Source organism: Rhinoraja longicauda, chromosome 6 (assembly GCF_053455715.1).
Source record: "Rhinoraja longicauda isolate Sanriku21f chromosome 6, sRhiLon1.1, whole genome shotgun sequence".
Classification (NCBI taxonomy): domain Eukaryota; kingdom Metazoa; phylum Chordata; class Chondrichthyes; order Rajiformes; family Arhynchobatidae; genus Rhinoraja; species Rhinoraja longicauda.
The window spans coordinates 16,108,076-16,130,286 of NC_135958.1; the positions used below are offsets into that span (position 1 = coordinate 16,108,076).

The following is a 22,211-nucleotide window of genomic DNA, read 5'->3' on the forward strand; positions in this document are numbered from 1 at the left end:
ATAATTTGCACACAGAGAGAACAAGTATAAGAAACAGGAACAGTATGTGGCTTTTTGAGATTATTTTGTCATTCAACAAGATCATGGCTGATCTTCTTTCTCAGTTTCATTTTCTTGCACTCTCTCCACAATATTTGATTCCCATGATGTCTAGAAATCCATTGATCTCTGTTTTGAATTAACTCAATAACTGAGCCTCTTGCAGCCTTTCAGGTTTGAGAATTCCAAAAATTTGCCATTCCCCGAGGGATGACATTTATCCTAACCTCAGTCCTAATGTTCCCGCCCCTTATTCTGACACTGTTCCCTGGTCCTAGACTCTGCAGCCAAAAGTAACATCCTCCCTGGATTTTGCATATTGAACTCTGTCAACATTCTTGTAAGATTCAATGAGATTTCCTAATTTTTCTGAATACAGCCATTTTCTATTCAATCTCTCATCATATGACAAAAGCAAGTTTAGTGAATCCTTTTTACATGAAACTTTCTTACAGTTTTGAGTAGTTGCCTCAAAGCACTTTTCAACTTCAGTAAGACTTACTTACTCCTATATTCAAATCTTTTCATGTTAATCCCTTGTTGTACCTGCATTTTGGGTTAATTTATCGAGAAAGCATATTGCATACTTCTTGCAAATACTGTAAATGCATAGGGTGCAAAACAACTATTTTTTTTGTGGAAATATTTAGTTAGGTGTAATATGGAGGATTGCATAGAGTTCTCTGCATAATGCTTTAGGAATGATGTCAATGATCTGGGGATGTTTATGGAGAGGGCTTATTTGATTAATAAAGTTGACAGGAGTTATGGGGAGAATGCAGGAGAATGGGGTTAAGATAGGGAAAGATAGATAAGCCGTGATTGAATGGCAGAGTAGACTTAATGGGCTGAATCACTTATGAATTTAGTTTGATGATACAAGAAATGAGAGTCTTAACCTCTGTAATCTATGCATTTAGTTAAGAGAAATACATTTTAAGTAAAATAATAAAAGGGCTGCAATGAGACGGACACTAACATATCTTTGTTTATATGTGCTTTTACTCTAAACAGCTTCGCTTCCACTGAGAAAGCAAGAACTTGCATTTCTATGACCCCTTTCATGCCATCAGGGCATCTTCAGTTTTTGCAGTCAGTAAAGTGACGTTTAAATTCTCAAGAACAAATTTCTATAAATGGTAGCAAGGTCATGAGGGACTTAACCTGTCTGCATTTTATCATTTAGCTAAGAGGAAGACATTTTAAACAAGGTAATAAAATATTCTACAGGCACATTAATAAAATATTCTACAGGCACATTAATAAAATATTCTACAGGCACATTAATAAAATCAGTTGCTAGCTTTTAATTGGGAAACAAATATCAAAAGAACAGAGAAAATCAATCAATCAAAATGCCCCTACTCTTCCTTCTAAATAATGTGAAGAGATTATATTATGTCCAAGTGAGAGATTAGATGGAGTTCTGGTGTAATAGAATGCTGGGTGCTGAGACTCCAACAGTACAAGTACAAAGTAGTCCACATTGCTGGGAAAGCAAACATCACAGACCCGCTGAGAGCAGATGAACTGCTGAGAGCAACATCCATGCTCGAAATAGAAGCAGAGAACTTCGTGCGCTTCATCGTAATTCAGTCAACACCAAGAGCCGTGACAACTAAGGAAGTCGAAAGGGAAAAAGAACCTGATCCTGAACTCAGAGAGCGCATTCACAGTGGACAATGGGATCAATGCCCTTACAAAGCACATGTTCCCATTATAGATGAATTTTGTGTAATTGGTCAGTATGTGCTGAGAGGTAGCAGATTGGTGATCCCGCAGGCATTACGACCAAGGATCGTGTCATTGGCTCATGAAGAACATTTAGGCACCGTCGGTACCAAATAGAATTTGCGGAGCAAAGTTTGGTGGCCAGGTTGTGAGAGCGATGCCAAAAAATTCGTCAAGACCTGCCACGGATGCCAAATCACAAGCAGGAGCAACCCACCAGAACCAATTAGAAGTACAAAGTTGCCAACAGGATCATGGATTGACGTAGCTGTTGACTTTCTTGGACCATTTCCAACAGGTGAATCAATTATGGTAGTGGTAGACTACTATAGCAGGTACCACGAGTATGCAGTGATGAAGTCTACTACAGCAGAAAAGACAGAACAGGCATTAGCAGAGATTTCCGCCAGACATGGTTGTACACCAACAATGGGCCACAGTTTGTTTCCGAGGCATTTGCTGAGTACATGAGAATCACGGTCATCCATCATCACAAGGTGACTCCTAAATGTCCACATGCTAACGGAGAAGTAGAGAGACAAAACCAGTCCATAGAGAAGAGAATACGAATCGGCCATGTCGAAGGGAAAAACTAGAAGGAGGCACTGCTAGCATACGTAGCTGTATATCGGGCGACCACTCACTCAACGACAGGGAAAAGCCCAGCGGAAGCCTTGTTTGGAAAGAAAATTCACACTAAAATGCCAGAAGTGCGAGAGATCACGGAAGACCAGGAGCTGAGAGACCGTGATGCCAAAAAGAAAGGTGTGGCAAAATGGTATGTTGACTTGAAACGAGGAGCCAGGCACTCAGAAATAATGCTTGTGAGGTGAGATGATGGCAGTAAGATAGACATTCCTTACCATTGCCAGCCATGCAATGTTGTATTGAGGAGCGGCAGCAGGGTGACAGTCAAGTCTCCAGAAGGTGTTATCTACAAGAGGAATGTATTGAGTGTCAAAAAACACATGTCGAGAGACACTCGACCAAAGTCTACCGAGAGCTACCGATTCAGAGTGGCCAGACGACATCCCTGAGGTGGTGACCGGAGTTCCAGAGGCAGCACGCTGCAATGCAGGTGGTGAGCAGAGACGGCGTCTGGATGACAACACCTTGGCAGATTCAACAAGCTCTGATGCTCATGCACCAGCTGGCAGACCAAAACCTGAAAGGAGGGTCCCCAAGTGATACCATGATTTTGTGTGATAGGTTATAGTTTTGCTTAGTAATTATACAGATTAATGTGACATTTTTATATTAAGGAAAAAAAATTGTGTTGTATTTATACAAGTATTTAGTTAGTATTTCATAGGCCATGGTGTATTTGGCTAATAAAGCCAACATAATAATTTTTAAGGGTGAACAATTGTTTAATTGTGGAAAAAAAAGACAGTTGTAATGCATTTGGTTTGTGGTTGTAATGCATTTGTTTTGTGAGTTATTGGAAACCAAATGAAAACGCAAAGAAGTGCAAATATGCCACGTAAGAATTTAATTGGAAAGTATATTAGAAAGAACACATATTAAAGTTTAATTCTGGTAAAGGAGGGATGTCATGAGATGAGTCATGATAACGACATGCAAATATCTTGACTTTTGTATCAGCTGACTTGGAGGTCAGATGGTGTGTGCGTTGTGTCAGCCAAGGCAGGAGACCACAGTTGGCAGAGATAATAAACATAGAGACTAAGGAATGTGTCAGTATCATTGTTCCACTTCAGAGGCGAAGATGTGACAGCTCTAAACAATACTAGTCCATTAAATGGTTAACCAGTGACCAACTTATCACTGTCCTAAAAATCCATCTGGTCACTCTTGTCCTTCAGGAGACGAAATCTGCTATCTTTACCCATCTGTGACTCCAGATCCATCAATGTGTTTGACTCTTAATTGTGTTCTGTTCGAAGAGGATCAGCAGTAAATGCAGGCGTTGTCGGAACAATGGATAAAGGAAAAAATAATAGAGCTTACCCAAAACAGACCGAGCCTTTTTACCTCGGTTATTGTTACATAAGACGGCCCTCGAGCTTTCTCCAGATAATCAATGCCATTAGTTTACATGGACTGCAAACCACTCTGATGGATCTGTATTTGTCACACGTTTCTGAGCATAGCAGACATGCCAGCAATTTGTAGTCGAACTAATAAATATCTCCCTGCCGCCCCTTAACCACTTCAGTGCCTGATTGTCCTTGAATGGTGTGGCTGTAAGTAGGGATGCTGGGTAACTCTTGGAGACAGGCAAGGAAGCATCACTGCTAGTGATGCTGTAAGGCTGACTGGCCGCTTGCTGAATTGTCTTGTGAGTATCCCGGGTTACTGACGCAGGGCGATCGCTCGGGCCAGTGACCAACCATCGTCTGTGCACCTCCTGCTCGCCCCCTATTTCTCGACCGTTCCCGGGAGCGCGGAGCAGAGCAGAGCCGAGCAGAGGTGCCGCACGCTCGGGGCAGGGTAGTCTTCGTCCGCTGGCGCCAGCGGTGCCCACCAGCCGCGACCCCCGACCGGGACAAGTCGGAGCGAAGTGAGCAGAAGTTCCCACGGGGCCGAGGTAGAGGGACGCGGGAGAGTATGGTTCTGTGCACGGCTTTGATGATTAACCGGTTAATTGCTACAGGTTCATCAAATCGACCTGTCGGTCTGATGAGCTGCAACGGAGGGTAAATCTCAACATTTCGGTAACTTTGTGTAAACCTTCAGTTATGTGTTTTCATATTCTAAATCCTAATTTTGTTTTTGAATCCGTTTTTGGAGAAGTAATCGAATCAACCGCCAAGTTGAAGGCGGTGGACATGCCATTGTGTGTGTGTATATATATTTAGCAGCTTTGCAAAGATTTTGTCCGAGGTGTAAGGGCGGTGTAACTGCGGTCCAAGTACCGCGTCCAATGGGAGCGGTGGATGCCTGCGGCTTGTCCTACTGTCCGGGGCTGTGGATGAACGGCGGGGACGTGGTTGATGGTGGTAAACAAGATTGGAGTCAACCGTGTGGTTTGACACGTTTTCTCCGTGTTAACATAGCCCCGCTGAACATTTCTGGCATTGACAAACTAAAGGCGACAGCTAGTCCTCGTGTAGTCATAATAAATAACAGAAAATACAACGAGTGCTTTGAATATCAGCAGGGTATATGTACCTACACCCCAGCGAGGAATCGCCACTAGAAGGTGGGGTGAGGGATGGGAATGATAAGGAAAGCAATGTTGTGATTCATTATGTTCTGCTAATTTTGATGGTGGTGGTAGGGGAGATTTTGATTAGACATCCAGAGGGTTTTTTTTAATGCGTGCAATCATTAAACAGTAACCCCTTTTGTTGTGAAACAATACTTTTTAGTTATGGTACATTTTCAAGAAGCGATCTGAAAGCAATAAAACGAATTCGTTTTAGGGAAACTCATGGATGGCTAATTGAATCCTGATTAGGAGGCAAGAGGAGAGTTGATCAGGCGTAGTCTGGATGATATTGAGAAATTTGTTTGAAAGCCACTCGTGATGCAATGATCAGAAAAGTAAAAGTTCAAGGAGAAAATGATAATTTGGCCAAGGGCAAAGTTTAATAGTTGATGGGCACTTTGGAGAATAGAAAGTGGAATGCTGCAACCTCTTGCTTTTTGTGTTATTTATTAATGATTTTGACCAATGTCTGGAGCAAAATTAAGTAACTTGTTGGTGTTTTTTCTAAAGTGCCTTTCTCACGCACTATCAAACATTTTTAACAGTAAAGGGAGAATGTTAGTGACTGCAGGAAGTTGTTAATGGAATAGTCTGATGAGCAATCCAGCAAAATGTGTAGTAATTCATTTGGGGATGTCAAGCAAGGTCCAAACATAAAAAAATAACTAGTTGGATAGTGAGAAAAGTAGATTCCTGAATGCAGCAGGGTAGATAGAAGCTATGTTTAAGCATGAGATGCTTTCCTTGATAGCCAAAACATAGACTATAAGAGTTGGATCATATTAGAACTGTTTAAAACATTTTTAGACCCCAGGGAGTGTATTGTATACAATTTTGCCCATCACAATATAGGAAGGATGGTAGTTCCTGGGAGCTATAGGGAGAATCACAAAAAAATCATTGTCAGGGCTGGTTATGAGGAAAGATTGACTGTTTTCTTTGGAGCAGAGGGAAAATTTAATTGCAGCATATAAAATTATGATTTTATTTTTCTATTTTGCTAAGGAAAAATAGTTCTATGTCCAAGGCCATACATTTATGGTTATGGGTACATAGAAAGAGAAATAGGTTATTTAGTCCATCATGTTTGTCCTTTCATTCAGAAAGATCACAGCTGCACTGGTTTCCTGTAGAAACCAGTTTCCCTTGAACTATCGATTTCTATTGTGAATGCATTCAGTGATTTGAGTCTCTACTGACCTTTTGGGAAGAGAATAACAATGATTTTCTACCCTCTAGGCCAGTGATTCTCAACCTTTTTACCCTTGCGGAACCCTTGAAATAATTTTCATGTCTCGGGGAACCCCTACATAAAAATTATTATCTATTTTTATTAATCTCTTTCATAAATTTAAAGTTCATAAGGCAAATATAATATATATTTTTGATAACTGGTTTAAGCAAAAAATAATGTACATTTTTATTGACAATGCAAAACACAAAAATGACTCAAAAGTGCATTTACATATGATTAGCCTATTTATCACTATTTCTCTTGGAACCCCAAACGACCTCTCGCGGAGCCCTAGGGTTCCAGGGAACCCCGGTTGAGAAATGCTGCTCGAGGCGAAGAGGTTACTTTTTGTCGCTCAACTGCCAATTTTGACCCTTTGATAGTGGGCTCGTGATTCCATATGCTCCTGGTAAAAAGAAACAATGGCTCTGCACCCACTCTGTTAGGCGCCGTGAGAATTTTGTTTATTTTAAAAGATATTCAATTTCAACTTGAGTGACAAAAAAATAAGTGCATTGAGAAAAACCTTTGCATGCAAAGAATGCAGAATGTCTAGATTTGGCTACATGAATGGAATGGATTGAGATTGAAATCCCCAATATATATTTTTTTAAGTACCTAGATAGTCACATGATGTGCTGTAACTCAGAAGACCACAGGCTGAGACGATAGAAAGTTGGTTCAGACTCAATAGTTCTATTGTGGCAAACATGGACAAAATAGGTCAGTAGCTTCCTCTGTGCTGTATATGTCAGTGATATTACAGCATCAAATGGAAGTGATTTACTGCTGGAAAATGTTGGAATGACACACGCTCACTCTGCAAAAGCATGACTATTCCTTTTCTTATGCATACATACAGAGGTTGACAGTAAGATGTACGTAGGCTGTAGAAGTGGTTGAAATGTTAAATATTAGACAAATTCATGATTCCATTTTTAATTCTTTAAGGATGGAAAGAAAGATTGCTCACAATGAGTGATAATGGAGTTGAAATGTGTGGTTTGGCAAATGACCACTGTTGGAAATAGACGGGGATCTCTGGTATAATTTTGTTACTTTCCCTCTGATTTTGCTTAAAAGGTACAATTCCTGTTTAAGTTCCTTTTCTAAAATATGCTTAGAGATGGGATGAATGTGTAAATTTGTCTGTTTTGTTGATGACAACAGGGCAGTTCAGAAATATCCATTTGGATCATTCAAATGGTGCAGAGGTAGGGAGGCGAGAATGTATAAATAGCAGAACGTTTGAGGAATAATATGCTCCGGTGAATGTTTTGTGTCAAGTATCGCCTGAGGAGGCTATGTTTGGAAGAATGACAGTTTGGAGAGAGGATAGAGAGCAATGTTGACAGATGCAGCACAGAGTGTGCATGGAGAGGGATTCCTTTCGAGATTGATAGCAAGTGCTGAAGGGAGAAATATAGCCAGAGAACGAGGTGAGACCAAACTACCAAAGGAAAATGGTTCAACAAGTATGATTGTGAAACATTCTGAAATGAGAATACAAGAAGGGAAAGTAAAATAAAGAGGGATTTGGTGATAATTTTTTAATTGAAATGCTTGAATCTAAGTATTCCAAGTCAGAACACTCAATGTGCTTTACAGCCATTTAAGTATTTTTTGAAGAGTGGATATTGCTGAACTGTGAGCAGCATAACCGCTAATTCGTGCACAGAAAGCAGCTATATGATGATGGCCAGGTTATTTAAAAAATATATCAATTAAGGGTCTAAATATGGGCTAGCACCCTGATCTTCTGACCGTTTGAGTCTAGCAGAGAGAACCAAACAAAGCTGCAATAAATCAACAAATTGAAATTGTGAACACTGAATAGTGGATGTTGGTAATTTTTTAACAGGTCATTTTAAGCCTATTCAAGTGGTCTTGGTGATATGGGAGACAATAATAATGCATTACATTTGTATAGCGCTTTTCTAAACACTAAACAATAATGCAAAGCTCCAATAATTACAATTTCCATTTAAATTCTGATATTTAAACTATTGCCTTGAAAAATCATCTTAAAATCTGTTGTTAAAATATATAATTGGACTGAGTGTTTTCAGTTTCTGGTTAAGTTTGTATTCACACCATTATACTGTTCACAAAGGGGAATTAATTCTGTATGAGGATTGCAGGATAAGGAGAAAGTTAGAACATTTAACACCAGTTCCTAATCGCATTTAGAATTCAATGTCTTTAAATTATTTTGTACCCATGCTGTGATTCGCCCTGCAGTTGTGTATGGAGGGAGGCTCCATCTAAACTTCACTTTGTCCTGAGAACGAAGCCTACATTATTAAGTTCCATTCACATAATTTATTTTCTTCTCTCCTGTCCTGTTGGGAAGAAGATAGAAAAGCTTAAAAGCACGTGCCACCAGATTCAATAACAGATTCTTCTCCACTATTATCAGACACGTGAATGCACCTCATATCCTCAGAATGTATTCTCAATCTTCCTAGTGGCAACCCTTGCACATTTTCTTTTGCATCTGCATATTCTCTGTAGCTGTAACATTGTTTATTTTCTCTTTTACACTACCTGTTGTATTCATGTATGGTATGATCTGCCTAGATAGGACACAAAACCAATTTTTTTCCCCCCCTGTATCTCAGTATAGAGATGACAAAAATAAACAAATACCAATGCGAGTGCGAAAAGCTCGAGTGTAATTTTCCTTTCTTGCCTGGGGTGGAAACTCTCTTCAGGGCATACCCAGAACAAATATGGGTGTAATTAGGAGGAAAATAAATCCGACATGATGCTTACTCTGAGGAGCAAGACCACTGCTATGTCTTCTAAAATTGCTTTTAAATTCATTAGTTTGTCTGAATCCACCAAAGATTTAAATAATATTTCTTTGGCATTTGCTGTGGTGGTGCAGTACACTTAAGTTGCTTTTCAAGCGTGGGATCAAGGGTTCAATTGATGCCCAGATGCTGAGGTAAAATAACATGCTTGTTTCTGTTGCCTTGTAGCATTGAAATATCTCAAAAGTGAATTCTACAATAATTTACATTTTGGAGTAGAGGGTAAGTCGCAAGGTGAGTTTGTCTTTCCACCCCATCAGATGACTGTATGGGCATAAACTGGCAACAAATCCACAGTACAAAAAGAATCAAAATTCTAAAAAGTTGGCACCAAGAATCCACTGCTGGAATAGTGTCTGGTTTACCTTCCAATCAGCTGCTGTAACTGATGATATTCAGTTGAAACTATATAACTTTGTAAAGGTTGAGCTGAGTTTAGGGAGAGTAAAATAGCTTGGGGTAGGATAAGGATACTAATGGGTACTTAATGGCATGAGCTCAATGGGCTCAGACTCTAGTTACATGCTATATCTCTTTGATTCTACATCTGGCATAGGAGATCATCAGGATTATTCGTGTGGGATTGGAAATGTAAATATAATTTAGGCCCTTGGCCATGCAGAGGGATTTTTGCTTGGTGTTTAATGCATTATGTGATTGCAGTGTGAGAATTTAATATAGAGACTATTATAGTGGCATAGGAATGAGCCAATACCATAGTGATTCTAGCCTATATTTAACTTTTGTATCTAGCCCTGAACTGCTTAGTAGTGGCATTTATGGAATCTTAAACTGTTCTTTGGTTGGCCATTGGGTTTAAGTTATATTCAAGTATTGTTTTCAAAAATCTAGGCTTACAAGATTACAGTACTGGAGGAATGTGGGGCTGTGGATGTGCCAGATGAACAATGGTTCTATCACTTGAGAACAGACTTGAAGAGCTTAGAGCAAGTCTGCTGTTTCAAATGGAGATTAAGGTTTGCTGTGTTTTTGTTTCATTTAAATATGGCTCACCCATAACTCTCCAGACCCAAAAACCTGAGGGTTTCAACATTTATCGTATTATTGTGTAGCATTCTTGGGCAAGGGGATCGGTTGCAGCATCTGCTTTTTGATCCATACTTTGTGATGCACTTGTGTGACAGTCTTGGCTCAATTTAACTTTCCTGATCTGGAATACTTGATCATGAAATATTACCTTGGCATTGACTGTACTGCAAACAATACCAAAGTAGCACTGGTCGAAGTATACTTGGTCATCAACTTTCTTGTATCATCAAAATTTCGCGTCTTATCCATAATCACCAGTGAGTTCAATCAAACAAACTTCAGGAATGCCCTCCCCAAGTACCATCATCATGTATACTATCCCACAGAGGATGTTAGAATTCTGGACTTCTGCTACACGACCATCAAGCACTTCTATAGCTCCATCTCTCACTTTCTTTTTGGCCAGTTTGATCATTTGTTGCTACTGTTCCTGCTGGCTTACAGGCAGATTGAAGTGTTAGGCACCAATGAAGAGAGTAATACTGCAGAGGCTGAGGAAGCAAAGCATCTACTTTAGGGCTGGTTTGAGTTTGTGGATTAGAACATATTCAAGACCATTTCATCCAGCCTGAATGAGAATAGCTCAGTCATCACTGGTTTCATCAAGGAATGTGTTGACAACTGCATCATACCCAACCCAGTGCCATTGCCAGGATAATGGGCCTTTATGGCCAAGTTAAGACTATTTTTAACAACTTTGAACTTTAAGGGTACATGATGGTCTGGAAACATGGCAACTTATGTGTACTACCTCAGTGTAATCTATTCTTGTACTTGAGTATGATTATGCCTATGTATAGTAAGATTATTACTGTACTGTATGCAAAAAAGGAATTTCACAAGAACAGCTTCTTTGTTATCTGTCTCTTGAATGAACCTTTCGTATGCAAAGATAAGTTCCTGATCTCCCAATATACCGCATTTTGTGTCCCTTGTACTTTTCTCCTTTGCATTTTCTCTATAGCTGTAATGCTATATTCTGCATTCTGTTTTCTTTTCTCTCTTGTATGCCTCGATGTAGTTGTGTATGGTATGACTTGCCTAGGTAATACTCAAACAATTTCTTTCAGGGAATTTTGATACATACGACCGTAACAATAAACCAAGGATGCCTGCATCTTGGCTGCTCCCTTTTCTCTCCATCTCTCTCACCATCTGGGAAAATATACTGGAGCTGAAAGCACAGACATCCGACTTAAGAACAACACCTTCCCCACAGTGAACAGACTCGTGAACCAATCACCTTTCACACCTCATTCACAAAGGTGCTGCCGTGTATTCTTGCTCCTAATTCTACCTCACTGGATTAATCTGTTAAATTGTACTTTAGTTTCTTTTTACACCATTTCAAATTGCACTACAATCTTTTATCCCATTCTGCTGTTTTGCATTTATGTTTATTCTTGTTTCTATCATATACTGTTTACTCTGAGTTTGATGTGAACAAGGAATTTTATTGCTCCCTGGTGTATATTACAGTAAACTATTCTGAATCAGAATTTTCTCTCTCCAGTGGTTGCAAAATATCTCATAGAACTATAGGAAGAAAAACATCAGTTATCCCTAGCCTACATTTATTTCTCTACCAATACCTAAACTATTCCTTTTATCTAGATTGAATCTAGCAATGTGCAAATTGATTTCTGCCTTTTCCAATAAAGCATGACTATTCTTCAGAAAAATGCTACCTTGGCTGTAAGGTGCTTCGGGGAATCCGGATTTCACGGAACCTTTTATTTAGTACATCGGGACAAGTTTAACCCGTTCATTGCCACCCCTGAGTATATTCGGGTCATGGCCAATAATGAACAGATTAAACTTCTACTCCGGACAAACATCCTCCATCCCTTCCATTATCTCCCTCAAATAAACATCACTACAAATGCAACGTTGCCATTCATCCCAATCGCATATCTTGTGTTTCGCCAAGCCTACTTGTTTTTATAAAAAGACACAAAGTCCTGGATTACCTCTGGGTAAGGCAGCATCTCTGGAGAACACAGATGGATGACATTCCTGATCGAAACATTTTCAGCGTCTGAGGAAGGGTCCCTACCTCTGAGTTACTCCAGCATTTTTTTATTTTTTTTTAAACCGGCAACTGCAGTTCCTTGTGTCTACTTCATTCCCTGCCTGACTGTTGATCCAAGCATAAATAAATTAGCTAAATTCCTAAGGTGAAAATGGTAGCCTTTGACATTAAAACAGTATTAATTTAATGCTTTAAAACTGGGTTTTATATCAAGTTTCATATCAAGCAGACCAATAAAATTGATGTCTGTGGAATTTGGAGGAAAGGTTTTCCACTCAGAGAAGCCTTCCTTAACATTAAGGATGATGGCTGGAAGCCAAGCATCCAGATTTAACAACATTACTGGTGGAAAAAACATTTTTTTTAGATGCTTCAGCAATATCTTTCCTTCCGTCAGATGTTCGAATGCAGGAGAGGTTTGAGCCCAATGGGTCCACTTGGTCTAGTCTACTTTAAATTTTCTCCCATATCACTTTAAAATTATGCCCCTAGTACATGAGACTAGTTCACTGATTGCTTAGTTCCATTCTCAACTCTTGGAGAATGTCAGGCTGAAGCTATTAGGAGGCAGTATTATATCTGCTGCACTGTGACCACCCCCCACAGAAGAGATTCTAATCATTTCTACTTGTTACTGGAATTTATTAATTCTCCCATTGTCAACATCCTGGGTCATCAGTGCCCAGAAGCATATATGGACTAACAACATGACAATATGATTGTCAGAGCAGGTCAAAAACTGGGTTTTATTTTTGCAAGGTAACTAGTCAAGTCAAGTTTATTTGTCACATACACATACAAGATGTGCAGTGAAATGAAAGGTCACCCACAGTCCAGCAATAGAGCAATAAAAATAAACAATTTCACACACAAAACAAGAAAAAAAAAGAAACATCCATCACAGTGAGTCTCTTCCAGTCACCTCCTCACTGTGATGGAAGGCCAGAATGTATTTTCTCCTCCCCTGCCGTCTTCTCCCGCGGTCAGGTTGTTGAAGTTGCCACGTTCCAGGCCACGCCGGACGGTGAAAGGTCCGTAGCGGGCCGACCGAAGCCCCGCAATCCGGGGCGGGCAAAGATGCCGCCGCTGCACGTCGGGGCGGTCGTGGCTCCCGACATTGAAGCCCCCGCCGGGCAGAGAAAAATCCCGCGGGCCTATTACTTGGGGCGGGCGAAGACGCTGCCACTGCCGGAGCTCCTGAAATCTGCACCCACCCGGGGCAGGGCCTGGGAGCTTCCGACGTCCACGTGGATCGCGGCCGAAGCCTCCGAAGGTGAGTCGCAGCCGCTCCTGCAGCGCCACCACAGCCTCCGAAGGCAGCCAGCTCCGCAGATGGTAAGTACAGTCTGGTCCGCGGGCTCTGCGAACCAGAGCCCAGGTGGTCCCAGGTGGAGGCCGCCAGCTCCAGGTGTTTGGCTGATGGTAGGCCGCAGCGTGAACGGAGACACGACCCAGAAAAAGGTCGCTTCTCCGTTCGGAAGACACAATTTTACAGTCCCCCCCCACATAGTACACAACCACAAAAAATACATCACATCTAAACACTACAATCAAGACAAAAAAACAACATAAAACACAAAAGCCAGACGGACTGCAGGTGAGCCGCAGCTGCTAGGCAACTACACAAAATCTTTCCAGTATCCACAAGTCAATGGAGTGTTAGAATAAATTACACTTGCCTTTTGTGCTAGACAAAAAATAAGTGGACAAAAAATAAGTGGACAATAAGCAAAAAGAAACTGTAGGTCTTGTAGATTTTGATATATATGAACACAAGATAGGAAATAGAAAGAACTGTTGAAAGTGAGATCCCTTGAATTTGTTCCATTATTCAACAAGATCATAGCTGATCCTGCATGTCAAGCGCACACTTCCACATGTTGAAACACCTGTTCGATCGCCATAGTGTTAAATATATATTGAACTTGACCGTGAACATATGGCGCATGAATGTGAAAATGATTGTGGCTAAAAATAAGAGGTAGAATCACTCTGTGTGGGGATCTAATAACCAGGGACAACAAAGCGCATCAATGGTAGTTACAGATCCCAGGACTAGAGCAGTGCTACTGTACAGAGAAGTAATTTAGAAATCTGGAGAATTGGGAGCAAAAGTAATACAAAAATAGTCATGAAGAACTCAAATATTTGAATAAACCAGGCAAGCATAGAATATAGCAAAATACAGTACAGGAACAGGCCCTTTGGCCCACAATGTCGTGCCAAACATATTGCCAAGGTAAACTAATCTCATCTGCCTGCATATGATCCTTATCCCTCCATATGATCCTTATCCAGGGGCGGCACGGTAGCGCAGCGGTAGAGTTGCTGCTTTACAGCGAATGCAGCGCCGGAGACTCGGGTTCGATCCTGACTACGGGTGCTGTACTGTAAGGAGTTTGTACGTTCTCCCCGTGACCTGCGTGGGTTTTCTCCGAGATCTTCGGTTTCCTCCCACACTCCAAAGACGTACAGGTATGTAGGTTAATTGACTGGGTAAATGTAAAAATTGTCCCTAGTGTGTGTAGGATAGTGTTAATAGTGTTAGTGTGCGGGGATCGCTGGGCGGCGCGGACTTGGTGGGCCGAAAAGGCCTGTTTCCGCGCTGTATATATGAAATGAAATTCCCTGTATATCCATTTGCCTAATGAAAAGCCTCTTGGACCGCTCTTTGTATCTGCCTCCACCATCACTCCTGGATTAATTAACAAAAGTTGTTTGCAGGATACATTTGGGACATTTTCCTGGGAAAACCAAGAAGTTAGCTATTTGGTAGATTTTCATTCATTTTGATTTATGAATTTATTTATTTATTTTTCCGGTCAATACAATACAACAGATTGACCATACAGTTGTGAAAGTTAAATAGTACGAAATCATTATATCAAAAAATTAAACAATATAATCACAAATGATATTCTCTGATCAAAAAAAAAAGGTGTGGGTAGAAGCCAAAGCTTATTGTGTCTCCCCTTAATAAACAAAGCATTAGCCTAACTAGCCAAAATAGCAGTGAAACAAAACAATAAAACAAAATATAATAGAAAAACAGAACATCATAAGTCATAGAAAGAAACACAAATATAATCGAAACATCATTTCTGTTATGTCAGTCATTTCTCAGTGCTGATCACATATTTTGTATCTTTCAAATATAATATTTTTGAACATTTTCTTGAATTTACACATATTACTACACTCTTTTAATTCATTGCTGCAACTATTCCATAAATTGATCCCTTTAACAGTCACACATCTATTTTTCAGATTAGTCCTTACCGTCTTTTTTTCAAACATATAATTTCCCCTGAGTGGATACCTGCTCTCCCTCACTGAAAACAAACCTTGGATACAGTCAGGAAGTGTTCTTTCTTTTGCTCTAAATGTTATTTGTAGAGTATTAAAGTCTACTAGGTCCATAAATTTTAGGGCATATTATTTCATAAATAATGGGTTGGTTGGGTCATTATAACCGGCCTTATTGACAATTCTTATGGCTCTTTTTTGCAGTGTAAAGATTGAATTAGTGCTAGTTTTGTCAGTGTTTCCCCATACTTCCACACAATATGTAATGTGTAATGTATCGAACAATGAGTGAGTAATATAAAGTAAATAGTGAATTTTGATTCAAGATGTCCTTAGTTTTGTGCAGTATTGCAATGGATTTAGACAGTTTTGATTTGATATGTTTTATGTGAGGTTTCCAACAGTTTAAGATCTATTATCACTCCCAAGAATTTATTTTCATACACTCTTTCAATTTCTACATCATTAATCATAAGTGTTACCTCAGAATTTATTTTACGATTTCCAAACACAAATTTTGTTTTACTTAGATTTAATGACAATTTATTGGTATCAAACCATTTCTTTATGGTTTCCAATTCCCCTTTGTGTCCAAAAGTTGCTTCAAGTTTTTCCCTGAACAAAATTAATTTGTTTCATCCACAAATATAACTAAATTTAACAATTTCGACACCTTACAAATATCATTTATATAGAGTAAAAAGAGCTTTGGACCCAGCACCGAGCCTTGCGGAACCTCTCAGGTAACCTTAGTGTAAGAAAATAACTGCAGATGCTGGTACAAATCGAAGGTATTTATTTCACAAAATGCTGGAGTAACTCAGCAGGTCAGGCAGCATCTCAGGAGAGAAGGAATGGGTGACGTTTCGGGTCGAGACCCTTCTTCAGGCAGGTAACCTTCATAAGTTCTGAACAAAATTATTTATTTGAACATACTGATATCTGTTTTCAACGTAGCTTGTCAACCAGATTGATTAGTAGGACTGGCTGTTACAATCCTGACAAAGTATGTTACTCCTCTAATACCATATCTTTCTAGCTTTATATCATTACATATCAGTAAACTATGATCAATGGTATTGAACGCTTTTTTGAGATCTATAAATACTCCCACAATATATTCTTTATTATCAATTGCAGTTGAAATATTCTCTACCATTAGCGCTAGTGAGGTAGACTGCTTAGCTCAAAATCCATACTGGTGGTTACTTAGTATGTTATGTTTATCATTAAAGTTTTTAAGTCTTTGTACAAATAATTTTCTAATATTTTTGAGAATTGGGGAAGCAGAGATATCGGTCTGTAATTTGAAAATAAACGTCTGTCTCCATTCTTGTAAATAGGAATGACTTTCGCTATTTTCATTTTGTTTGGAAATGTGCCTGTGAGGAAGGATTGATTACATATATGTGTCAACGGTTTTGCTATACATTCAATAATATTTTTGACTAGTGTCATATCAATGGAATTGTAGTCAGTAGACTTTGTGTTTCTGTATTAACAATATCAATGACTTCATTTTCATGTACTCCACTGAGAAACATGGAGTGAACATTTTTTATCAGAGCTCTCATATTGTAGACCTTCCTTGCTACTCGGTTTAGTAATCTCATTTGCTAAGGTAGGCCCAACTTTTACAAAGTAGCCATTAAATTAATCAGCAACCTCTTTTATGATATTTATAGTTATTATGATTTTTAACAAAGTAGCTCGGGTAATCTGCTTTTCCAATACCTGTTTTAATTATGCTGTTGATCACTTTCCATGTTCCCTGAATATTACTTCTATTTTTTTCCAACAATTTGCTATAGTACTCCTTCTTGTTACATCTCATAATGCTTATCAATTTATTTTTATATCTCTTGTATTTAGAAACATAGAAACATAGAATCATAGAAAATAGGTGCAGGGGTAGGCCATTCGGCCCTTCGAGCCTGCACCGCCATTCAATATGATCATGGCTGATCATCCAGCTCAGTAGCCTGTACCTGCCTTCTCTCCATACCCCCTGATCCCTTTAGCAAAAAGGGCCACATCTAACTCCCTCTTAAATATAGCCAATGAACTGGCCTCAACTACCTTCTGTGGCAGAGAATTCCACAGACTCACCACTCTCTGTGTGAAGAAATGTTTTCTCATCTCGGTCCTAAAAGACTTCCCCCTTATCCTTAAGCTGTGACCCCTGGTTCTGGACTCCCCCAACATCGGGAACAATCTTCCCGCATCTAGCCTCTCCAACCCCTTAAGAATTTTATATGTTTCTATAAGATCCCCCTTCAGTCTTCTAAATTCCAGCGAGTACAAGCCCAGTCTATCCAGTCTTTCCTCATATGAAAGTCCCGCCATCCCAGGGATCAATCTGGTGAACCTTCTCTGTACTCCCTCTAAGGCAAGAACGTCTTTCCTCAGGTTAGGAGACCAAAACTGCACACAATACTCCAGGTGCGGTCTCACCAAGGCCCTGTACAACTGCAGCAGAACCTCCCTGCTCCTAAACTCAAATCCTCTTGCTATGAATGCCAACATACCATTCGCTTTCTTCACTGCCTGCTGCACCTGCATGCTTTCTTTCAATGACTGGTGCACCATGACACCCAGGTCACGTTGCATCTCCCCTTCTCCCAATCGGTCACCATTCAGGTAAAACTCTGCTTTCCTGTTCTTGCCGCCAAAGTGGCTAACCTCACATTTATCCACATTATATTGCATCTGCCATGCATTTGCCCACTCGCCTAATCTATCCAAGTCACTCTGCAGCCTCCTAGCATCCTCCTCGCAGCTAACACTGCCACCCAGCTTCGTGTCATCCGCAAACTTAGAGATGTTGCATTCAATTCCCTCGTCCAAATCATTAATATACACTGTAAATAACTGGGGTCCCAGCACTGAGCCTTGCGGTACCCCACTAGTCACTGCCTGCCATTCCGAAAAGGACCCGTTTATTCCTACTCTTTTATTTTCATTTTCCTTTATTCTACATTTTAGGAATTTCCTGTAGAGTACATTTTTCTTCGTGAATGCATTCTGCAGCCCCTTTGTGATCCATGGTTTATCGACATATTTATGCTTCCCTCTAGATTTTTTTAATGGGCAATTTTTTTTCATAGAGTCCTGTTAATATAGCGAAGAATGCATTGTAGGCTTTGTCTAGTTCATCAACATAAACGTCTTTCCAGTCTTGTTTCGTTAATCTTCCTTAAATGCATTGATGACTTCCTGTGTTCTGTGTCATACCAGTTTACGTGCATTAGTATCAGCTTTGAATCTAAGGTCCTTCTGCAGAATGGCAAAGACTGGTAGGTGGTCACTTATATCATTTATAAGCAATCCACCCATCAGTTCTCTATCAATTACATTTGTAAATATGTTATCTATCAATGTTGCACTGTCTCTTGTTATTCTACTTGGTTTTATAATCATGGGATATAGGCTAATGCTGAACATTGTGTTAATAAAATCTTGTGTCTTTGTGTGACCATTTATGTTTAACAAATCGATATTGAAATCACCACATATAAATACCACCTTATTTTCATTTATCTTATACATTTCAGCTACCTTATCCTTAAATTGATCAATGTCTGATATTTGTGTTCTATATACACAACTTAAGATTATATTTTTGGCTTTTTCCACATCGATTTCAATAGATATACATTCCATTATATTGTCTATGGTTGTTGTCATGCTGCCTTCAACTTTGCATTTGAGGTCTTTATCAACATACAGGGCAACTCCCCCTCCTCTTTTGTTGGTCTTATTTACAGAAAACATCTCATATCCCTCCAGTTCAACATCAACATCTTGGTCTCCACTAAGCCAAGTCTCAGATATCGCAATTACGTTGAACCTCTTATCAAATTGTCTCAAATATTCTTTGATTTTTTTCAAAATTGGTGCAGAGGCTTCTACTGTTGAGGTGTATTAATGATAATACTCCTTGCAGATTCACATTACAGTTGAACCGATCTTCTGGGTAGCACTCACAGTTGTTGTTGATGTTGTTGTAGAAATGGTTCTCTGGGTCAATTCCATTCTCAATGTCATACAGTTTATGCTCTGTATAGTTGAAAGTCTTTAAAGCTTAATTGTTCACATTTATGTACGTTGTGCAAACTTTCCACATCATTTGAATTATTGTCTATAAACTCGTCATCTTCAGTGTTTCCAAACGGAAATAGATAATCACTGTCCAGTGCTTTCATCCATTCGTTGGTAAAATTCCTTTAGTGTTAATCCACTTGATACGAATTCAATGTCTTCCAATCTGTCCTCTGTCATCAGAACGTGTAGTCATCTGAACGTGTAATCACTTTTGCTTCTTCTGGTGTTCCGTTCAGTTTTATCCATACTTTACAATTCCTCGTCCATGTTGCCTGTACCTTATTTTGTTTTTTCAAGATGCGTGCGCTTCTGGCAATATCTGCGTTTTTCTTAGTAAGGTGTTCATTCAAGTACATGTCAGTTCCCTTCAGCTTTCTGGCCTGCTTCAATAGTTTGGTTTTGTATTTTATATTCACAAACCGAATTATGATTGCTGGCTTCACTTTGGTATTCTTCCGAGGAATAATGTGACACGCCACAATGTTATTTCTTTGGATAGCCATGTCTTTGCCGTCAAAAAATTAAATGACCTGTTTTTTCAATGAGTACAACTCACTTTGCGGGGAATCCTCACCGTCTTTGTCTCCAGCCGTTACCCTGGAATAGGTTTAGTGTGTGGTTTCTAATCCACTGATGATCAAATCGTCTATTCGTGAATATTGTTCCATATCATCAACTCTTCGTTCCAAGTCATCAATCCTCTTATTTTTCTCTTTTATTAGGATAGCTGTCACACCGCATCCATTAATTCAATTAAGTTTGCTTGTTGATCAACCACTTTGCTTATCTCCTCCAACATGAAGTTTAGAGATTTTTTGATCTCCATATCCTCTGCTTTTTTTGATGGCATTTTGCTCTCAAGTTCTGAAACTTTTGCTCAATAAAGTTATTGAGGTCAGTTCTCGAGCTTGCCCTTCAACTTCCTTCTCTCCGAGTCTTTCTCGGCCCGGCCTAGTAGCGCCCGGCAAGCCCGGGCTCTCGCATAGTCTCTCACTGGCTCGGTGGTAGAGAATATACAAGATGGCCGTCCGGCTCGGCCCAGCGAGTTCCCAGCCCAGTGGCTCCAAGCCCAGCGGCACCTGTCTCCCGGCTCCCGGCCCAGCGACTGTACTGGGTAGCAGGTGCCAGGAGCAGTCGGCATGGTCGAGACCCCGGGCAAGCGGGCAGGCAGGCGCAGGGGCCGCGGCGCTTCCTGTCTGATCCACCTCGTTCTCTGGGTTTTTATTTGGTAGATAATTGAACATAATGAATTACCCTTTCATAGTTAATTATTTAATTTGAAGTGAGAGATCCTTCTAGAAAATGGTTGTAGTAGTGCAGTTTATTATAATAACTTTAAAGTCTTAGAAGTAAATAAAGCTATTTACATAGTTTCTGAGAGGCAAATTGGCTAGGATAATTAGATTTTTTATCTTTGGGTTTGTCAGCAAATAATATAAAGGATTATTTTGTCATTCTAACAAGTCTATCCTTCAGTGAGAAATCTGGGAGGTGGCAAGACAGGTGATCCACCTGTGGCCTTCTACAAAGGGTGCGGAGAGTTTTAGTTTGAAAGAGACCTAAAATGAAGTGGAGCAAGTATGATGATTTAGAAAATGATTTAATTGTCTGCAGATGAATAATTGAAAGTGGGTGGTGATATAGCATGAAAGTAAATGAACATGAAATATTAAAAAATGTTAAACGCTTTACAACTATGTTAAAAGGGAAAGAGAAGCACGATAAGTACGAAAACTTAGAGGAAAATTCAGGAGAAATTAAAATGGAGATTTAAAATTATGGTTGAGACAAAGCAAAAGTGTCTTTGTCTTTACTGAATAAATAGAAATAATGGGGAACCACGAAATGAATGACACAGAGGGTAATGCAACAATTTCACTAAAGGGAACAAACTAAAGAAATTAAGGAGATTAAAAGCAGACTGACCTGGTGTGTTTAAAGAGGTGGCTGTTGATGCATTGGTAATAATCTTCCCCAATTTTCATAGATTTTGGGACAATCACAGCAGATTGGATATGCAACATCTCTGCCCGACAAAGGAGAAAGAAAGAAAATAGTTAACTTGTGTTACAGGTCCAGTACTGTTTTCCGGCATCCTTAGTTCCTGAGTCTTTCTGGATTTTCTGTTTTGCCGGACCGACAGAGGTCATGGCTTCTGAGAGGATTCCAACAGAACCAGAACAGTTCGCCGAGGCTAACCGAGATATTGGCCGCGGAAGTCGGCTATGGGAACGGATCTGCCGTCTTCGGTCGGACTGCAATTCCAGAGCCTTGGCCGCAGGGGGCAGATTCGACCCACCAATTCTTCACCGAGGTCGATTATGAGAATGGATCTGCCGGGTCTGGCCAGTTCACAGTTCGCAATTCCAGAACCCAAGCAGCAACGGGCAAATTCGACCCGCCGATCAGTGTGAAAATCCCAATGAGGTCGAGATAGATCGCGTCAGCCGGTCTAGATGCCACATTTTCGGGGCGACTTCTGGGAGGGATTTCAAGTGCGCTCTCATAATTTTGTCTGAATTAGAAGGAGCACCAGACCATTGGTTGCCGGAAAATCAGCGGTGGATCTGGAGTTGGTAAAACACAGGAATTGTAGTTATGACGTTTGAGTAAATTGTCGTCATGTTCTTAATATGTTTTGACAGAGTTGAAATGATTTTTACAAAAGATGGAATTGCATTTATCTATTCATATGGAACCTTTTGAGGAATCTGATAACAATGC

The 22,211-nt window shown here is 39.9% G+C and overlaps 1 protein-coding gene across 5 annotated transcripts in view; it reads left to right on the forward strand.

Moving 5' to 3' along the window:
* The first annotated feature begins 3,970 nt into the window (after window positions 1–3,970).
* The window catches only part of ndrg4 (NDRG family member 4), a 111,213-nt gene continuing 92,972 nt past the window's right edge, over window positions 3,971–22,211 (forward strand). Inside the window, exon 1 of one of the 5 annotated variants that reach the window (XM_078400551.1) lies at window positions 3,971–4,072. Coding sequence is in view for 1 of the 5 variants with exons in the window: in XM_078400548.1 (XP_078256674.1) it covers window positions 4,900–4,936 (37 nt within the window). In the remaining 4 variants the exon portion in view is untranslated. Of the gene's footprint in view, window positions 4,073–4,099; window positions 4,431–4,884; window positions 4,937–22,211 lie in introns of those variants that run through there. The other 4 variants (XM_078400552.1, XM_078400556.1, XM_078400553.1 and 1 more) reach the window with 4 other exon arrangements.